General features: G+C 46.5%; 1 protein-coding gene across 1 annotated transcript; it reads right to left on the reverse strand.

Moving 5' to 3' along the window:
* Positions 1–4,807: 4,807 nt before the first annotated feature.
* LOC121108311 (E3 ubiquitin-protein ligase HRD1-like) lies at positions 4,808–6,334 on the reverse strand. Its single transcript, XM_040655881.1, has 2 exons — positions 6,080–6,334; positions 4,808–5,913 (listed from the first exon to the last, which is right to left on the reverse strand). Exon 2 carries the CDS (start codon positions 5,828–5,830, stop codon positions 4,808–4,810), a length of 1,023 nt encoding a protein of 340 aa, XP_040511815.1. The 5' UTR covers positions 5,831–5,913; positions 6,080–6,334.
* Between the last annotated feature and the right edge of the window lie 1,135 nt (positions 6,335–7,469).

The raw sequence follows: 7,469 nt of genomic DNA on the forward strand, positions 1-7,469 counted from the left end.
CACTAGCGAGGATCTTGGACAGACTACAAGTGATAAAGTAAGAAAAGTGTTCTGAAGTTCAAATAGTCAGAAGCAGAGTACTGTAAGTACTAAAAGCACAAAGAACACCCAAAGCGAATTCATCTTCTGAAGATTCTGGATTTCCAGGTCTAGTGAGAAGTCACTTCCACAGTTATTTAAACTAGAAGTCTCAAATTATTCTGGAAACTTTACCTTATACTACCTACACCTTTTAGAAAAATATATTTCAGCTGTTTCAAAATGATGTGATTTTTAAACGATCATAGTTTATAAATTTTGTTAAACTATGTGTACATATACATGGTCCAGTCATAGTAGCAGAGCTGGCTACAATGTTGCTATTGATTGCTTTTCTTCTTCCACAACACCTTTTAAACTCTTATTTGTGATACTTACATAATAACTTCAATTACATCCTATACACAGGCTAGCTTAAGAGCTACATTGCAGACCACAGATACGTGGATTTCAGTGGAAGACTGTTCTTCTGGGTGAGCTCTCAGGGTCCTGGGTGCACTTCTGTATCTTGTATTGATGTGTGTGGAACTTCCATTTCACCATTTTTAGTTTCGATATTGGTAAGCTAAAAATATTCTGAATAGGTAAACAGATACTATAGTCATAGCAAATCAGCATAAAGATACCTTTGCTGTCTTTATTTCCTAAACAGACGTGTAATTTTGCAAGGGATACTAAAGAAAGGGAAGAAAAAGAAAAACAAAAAAAAAGTGCATTTTGAGGTATTGCTAATATCTTGTTGCACATTTAGTCCTGCAGCAGCAAGATGTTGAAATTTGGACACTTTGAATTAGTAGGGAAAGCAGCCCCAAAGTATTGTCTCCTATTTATTTTCCTGGAAGCTACAACAAAGATCACTATGCCACTGTTTGATATAACAAATTATCAGCTACAAAAGACACTTTTTCTACATAGTCACCACCATTAGCTATGTGTTTTCACCAGCCATGAGAAAGAGCTTGTATGCCCTGCTCTTAACAGTCTGCACCAGTGGAGGTGACCCACTATCACTGCCTTCACTGCTGAGACGCACCACCTACCACCTCACTGTACTCACTTCTGCCAGTTGTGTCTCCATCAACATTCAGCAAGCATCGATGAATGTCAGTGGATGCAATTTTGTTTACATCGAGGAATTTAATGAAACATCTTTGCTTTGTATTCACTTTCATGTCAGACCCATTTTATCAGACTGCCCCTCTGCTGCCATCTGTCTCACAACAACAGAATGGAATGTATTGGTGGGAAGGTTCAACCTCTACTGCCATACTGCCAACATCTCCCTCTAGTGTCATGAGCTGAAATCATAAAATAGGAGACATTCCTTTTGGAGCAGTTCTTGTTACTTGCCTCTGGTTACTCTTTTCAAAACCGTGTTTACATTGCCAAGTCTGCATCACGTGCTACGATTACTATTATAGTGAAGAAACATGTTTGATTTAAAATCTCAGTCTTGAGTGATATCATTCATTGTTTTCATTATTTCATTCTCAGTTCCAATCACGGTGGACAGATGGGGAAAAAAAAACTCTTTTCCTTATACTAATAAATATAAAAAAAAAATTAATCAGTTTTAGTACTTTGATTTTCGGTCAGTATTTTCTTAAACTACTTAAAACAGTTATGCTACAAAAACTTTATTGCATTATTCATTTCTTCCTTGCCCTCATGTTTGTAGTTTCTCAGATTGCCTGTAAACTGTAACAGCCATTGTAAATGTCTTACATCATTTCCGATTGTTTTGATACAATGTTCATTGTTTCATGAGTGTTTGTACTTACATTTCCTGGGCTACTAAAACTTGTCCACGTTAAAGGTGCTTTGTGATTACTGGAATTCACAGATGATTGTGAAGAGAGACATTTTATGGTGTGATTTCTAGGTAGCCCTGTATGGAGCTAGGATTTGAACTCAATGATCCTTATAAATCCCTCAAACTCAAGATATTGTATGATTCTATGATCTTTTACTTGCAAATTAAAGAGATAAAGATTCCTGTAGTCATTTTGTTGTACTGTTCCCTGGAAGTCTCATACATCTTCCAAGGCAAACCTGTTATGTTTTAAACAACCTGAAGCTCACCTACAATGAGTGGAGAGATTCCAATCGATTTTAAAGAGCTTCGGCTTGTGGCATACTTAGTCAGAAGATATGTAAAAAGTGTATGGCTTGGAGAGGTCTACGAATCAACAGAAATAGAGACCTATGCTTTAAATGTATTCATTTAAGACAAAAGAAGAAATAAAAATCAGCAACCATTTTGATGTTGCCAAGAATGAAATATATCCAGTTAGGGAACTGAAAATTACTTAATTAATGCAGTTCATTTGTAGTAGACAAAAAGAGATTACTGTATATCACCTCAAAAGAACAGATTTAAAAATAGTTAAATGCTAGGTTCCAAGGCAATTTCATTTTCTCAAAGTAATGAAGAAATTTAACGCTTGAATGTGTCCTAGAAATAGTCATCCTAAGGCAATTTTATATTCTTGTTGTTGTGAGGTTTTGATGCATGAATCTGTCCTGAAAATAGTAGTGTTTGGAGCAGAATACACAACATTTAAATTAAAGAAGAAAACCTACTTAATTCCGTGCCAGACACCAAGACTCTTGAAACATAAATTGGAATCTGGAGGAGTCAGAAATGGATAATTCAGAATGGAAAGAGTCAACTTGAACTGCTAAATTTTATGGATTCCCTTGGGTGCTAGAAGATTTAAGGAGAAAAAGGAAAGAAGTACAAAACATTGCAGAAAATAAGTAGTACATAGTAGTCTTAATAAAACCAAGAAAACTTCATGAGTTTTAACTGAAAATAAATGAAATTTATTTTGAAAAGTGAATTTTTTCAATAGACTTTGTCGCCTTTATATACATAGAGTTGCATAGCAAATCTGCGTCAGATTAGTGATCTGCATTTGATCATAGAATCACAGAATGACAGAATGGTAGGGGTTGGAAGACATCTTAGAGCCCACCCAGCTCCAACCCCCTGCCATGGGCAGGTTGCCACCCCCCAGATGAGGCTGAGGGCTCCATCCAACCTGGCCCTGAGCATCTCCAGAGATGCACATCCACAGCTTCTCTAGACAGCTGTGTCAGAGCCTCACTGCCCTCTGAAGAAAAAAAATTTCTCCTAAATAATATATTTCTTATATGAGTGGAATATCTCTTTTACAGTGTGCTTACTTTTTTGGCTTTATAAAGCTATTTCATTATAATACAGCGTTTTATCACACTGAAGGTGAATTTAAGCAGAGGAAATAAAAGCAAAAAAACATAGAATCATGGAATAATAGAATTCCTGAGGTTGGAAAAGACCTCAAGTCCAACAGCAACCTAACCATACTACCCTAAATCTAACAACCCTCCGCTACATCATGTCCCTGAGCACCACATCCAAAAAGTTTTTAAACACATCCAGGGATGGTGACACAACCACATCCCTGGGGAGCCTAATCCAGTGCTTAACAACCCTTTCTCTAAGGAAGTGTTTCCTGATATCCAACCTAACCCTCCCCTGGTGCAACTTGAGGCCATTTCCCCTCGTTCTGTCACCTGTCACCAGTGAGAAGAGACCAATCGTGCTCTTGCTGTAAGCACCTTTCAGATATTGGAAGAGAGCAATAAAGTCTCCCCTCAGCCTCCTCTTCCCCAGACTAAACAGCCCCAGTTCCTTCAGTCTCTCCTCATAGGGCATATTCTCCAAGCCCTTCACAAGCCTTGTTGCCCTTCTTTGAACCTGTTCCAGCACCTCAATGTCCCTTCTGTACTGAGGTGCCTAAAAATGAACACAGTACTCGAGGTGGGGCCTCACCAGTGCCGAGTACAGGGGCAGGATAACTTCCCTGGTCATGCTCCCCACACCATTCCTGATAGAAGCCAGGATGCCATTGGCCTTCTTGGCCACCTGGGCACACTGCTGGCTCATATTCAGCCGACGGTCCCACAGGACACCAAGGTCTCTTTCCATCAGGCAGCTTTCCAGCCACTCCTCCCCAAGCCTGTAGGGTTGCCTGGGGTTATTGTGACGAAAATGCAGGACCCGACACTTGGCCCTATTGAAACTCATACGGTTTACCTTGGCCCATGGATCCAGTTTTCTGGTTGGTGTAAGGATGAAACTGATTGGAAGTGACGAGTGTGGTTCTCTTTGCTCCCTGGCGGATCAGAGTAAGAACGTGTCTTCAGAAACTCTCTCATATATTTGAGGTTAACTTCAGTCCCAATTAACTCATATTTTTGCTATTATAATGAATAAATCAAGTTTATTTTCTTCCTCAGATAGTTGCCACTGTTTTTTCCCTCTCATTCCCTTTTGTTCCCTCTCTGCCTTTCCTCTCATTTTTGGGTGGTTGGGCCGATGGGCCTGCTGTCCCCATCACAGATACAGATCTAGAGATAAGAGCTTGGCAGTGTGAAACGTGCTGCAGTTAAGCCAGCCATGTGAACTGGGAACGAACAAGCGTTCTTCCTGAATGTATAGATAGACTGCTACGGAAAATACCTCTACTGGCCGGTATGTTGGCTGCCTTCACCCGCTGCTCAGAGGATCCCACTCACAGTGGCTCTGCAGCTCACGCCCTGCACACGGCCCAGGAGGAGGGTTTAATGGTGGCACATCCACACCGGGTGCTGAGAGCACTGGCTGTCGTGTGGCACAGTGTTGGCTGTGGGTGTGAAGGGCGAAAAGCCTGGATAGATGGACACTGGGAACAGCACGTGCTTCTACGTTTTTATCTTTTATTGGAAAGGTGTATAAGCCCCGCTAGAGACGGCGGGGGGGGCGCTTCTTGCAGGGCAGAGGAGCGCGCTGGGTGCTGCTGGCCCTCCTCTTCGCGGGGCACCGGGGCCCCCCAGCTGAACGCTTCCTGCCCCGGCCGCGAGTGGAGGAGCCGCGGCTGCGGCCCTGCTCAGAGGGGCTGGCTGCCCTGGGACCCGGCTGGCCAGGAGTTCTGGCAAGGGCCCCGCTGGATGTGCCGGGGAGCTCCTCTGTGTCGGGACCTGCAGAGCTGTCGGAGGGCGTGGTGCTGGGGGCGGTGGTCTCCTGAGGAGAGGCAGCAGGACCAGACGGGGCCGCAGGGCCATCCTCGTGCTCCTGGGCAGCGCTGGGGTCTTCGGGCCCATCCTCGTGCTCCTGGCTGGCACTAGGGTCTTCAAGGCCCAGCAGCCTCCGGGCCACCTGGCCGCACTGGCTCACGATGGCTTCAGTGGTGATGCCAACGAACTGTCCTGTGGTGGGTCCCAGGATGCCCTGTAAGTGTTGCACCAGGGCATCCCTGTCCAGCCCCACCTGGCACAGGAATGCCAGGATAACGCTCTTTAGCCACTTGATTTGCCACCAGCGCAGCACGTGGATGTGTGACAGCTGCTGCTCCATCAAGGGCAGCACTGGGTTGAGAATGTCTTGCCTCTCCCTGAAAAGTGCTGCCCACTCCTCTGGCAGGAGGCCGCCCACTCTCTCTGGCTCTTCGGCCTCCTGCTCAGGGAACGGTGGTGGAGGGGGTGGAAGAAATTCCTCAGCATTGTCAGGGCCAGTGGCAGTGGTGGTGCTGAAGCTGATGGGCACTGGCACTGCGGGCGGGGAGACGATGCACTCCACGTACTGATTGTCTCCCCGCACAGGGACCCGGATGGTCTGCATGGCTGCCCTGCACAGCGGGCAGCTGTCCCTCAGCCTTGCCCATCGCTGGATGCAGCCAAGGCAAAACGTGTGGTGGCATGGGATTGCATAGGCAACGTCCTGTCGCACATCGCGGCAGATGGCACATGTCCATGCCTCTGCAGCCATGATCTTCTTGCTGCAGTGGGCAGGGAGAACTGAGGTTGATGAGTTGTTCTCCTCCGCTGGAGCTGCAGCAGTGGTGTCTCACTCTGCAAGAGGAAGGGAGGTCACAGTCACTCGCTGTCCCAGGGTGTGAAAGTCCTCAGCAGGAAGCCCTCCCAAGCCCATGACTGGGCCGTCTCGTGCTCCCCGCTGGCACAGGGCCAGGCTCCCCACGGCTGCCCTGAGGGACCCAGATGTCCCCACACCACTCACCTCCACTGCTGCGGGTGCGCTCGGTAGAGTCCCCGCTGCCTGCACAAGGCAGGGCCGGGAAACAGAAGCGATACTGTGGGGTCAGGCACTGAGATGCTGCGAGCAGCCCCAGGCACAACCCAGCACAGCACAGCACAGCCAAAACCTTGCTCGACCTCCAAGCCTCGCAGAGCTGCTCAGCAGGGTCCAGGAACGAGCCAGACTGAGCCAAGCTCTGCCGGCACCCCACTATGAGCAGTGAGGGCTATGCAGTCACAATCCGTCACCCGGTGATGTCACAGCCTGTTGCTTGGGGACATCACCGTGTGCTGTCCGCCCCCACAGCACCCACCCATGTTTCAGATATAATCTCCTTCTCCTGCTCCTGATTTGCTGTGCCTTCCCCTTCATTCCTGTCCACCTTTTATGCTCCACATTGGACATTAATGCACAGGCCTTTCTTTTTCTCTGATTAAACCAACTCTAATTGTTCATGTATTTCCTCTGTTTCTTCAGTAGTAAACTGTACATTTTGCACTAGTGTGTTACGTAGAAATTGGGTTTGGTATTCTCCTCTTCTTGCTTCAAGAATGCCTTTTCAAATGTTCCCTCATTGCTCTTCTGTCAGCGCTCTGCTGGTGCTTTCCAGGGATGTCTTCCATGATCAGTTTGGGAATGTCTTTCTTTCTGAGTGCTGCATCCCCCCTGCGGGGAGTGGGTGCAGGTAAGATTCATGAATTCCTTTGGGGTAGCTTAAGGTGAAATACCTTTGCCCATTGATCCAGTCTATCCAGGTCCCTCTGTAGTCCCTTTTTCCCCTCTGGCAGATCAACACTCCCTCCCAGCTTGGTGTTGTCTGCAAACTTTCTGAGTGTGTGATCAATCCTCTCATCAAGATCATTAATAAAGATGTTAAATAGGAGCAGCCCCAGTACCGAGCCCTGGGGGACACCTCTTGTGACTGGCCACCAACTGGATTTCACTCCACTGACCACAGCTGTTTGGGCCAGCCATCCAGCCAGTGTTTCACCCAGCAGAGCGTATGCCCATCCATACCATGGGCAGCCAGCTTCTCCACATGGATGCTGTGGGGGACAGTGTCAAAGGCTTTACTGAAGTCTGGGTATACCACGTCGACAGTCTTACTTTTATCCACTAAGCAGGTCACCTTGTAGAATGAAATCTGGTTTGTCAAGCAGGATCTACCATTCATAAACCCATGCTGACTGGGCAACAACCTGATTCCCTGGTTGACCTTTAATTGATCCATGATGGCACCTGAGATTATCCGCTTCATAACCTTCCCTGGCACTGAGGTGAGACTGATAGGTCTGTTGCTACCAGGGTCATCTTTCTGGCCCTTTTTGCAGGTGGGCATCACATTTACCAGTCACCAGTCCACGGGGATGTT

This window comes from Gallus gallus, chromosome Z (assembly GCF_016699485.2).
Source record: "Gallus gallus isolate bGalGal1 chromosome Z, bGalGal1.mat.broiler.GRCg7b, whole genome shotgun sequence".
NCBI lineage: Eukaryota > Metazoa > Chordata > Aves > Galliformes > Phasianidae > Gallus > Gallus gallus.

Bases quoted from the DNA above. Each gene is read 5' to 3' on its own strand.
- LOC121108311 (XM_040655881.1), bottom strand. From the start codon at position 5,830: ATGGCTGCAGAGGCATGGACATGTGCCATCTGCCGCGATGTGCGACAG.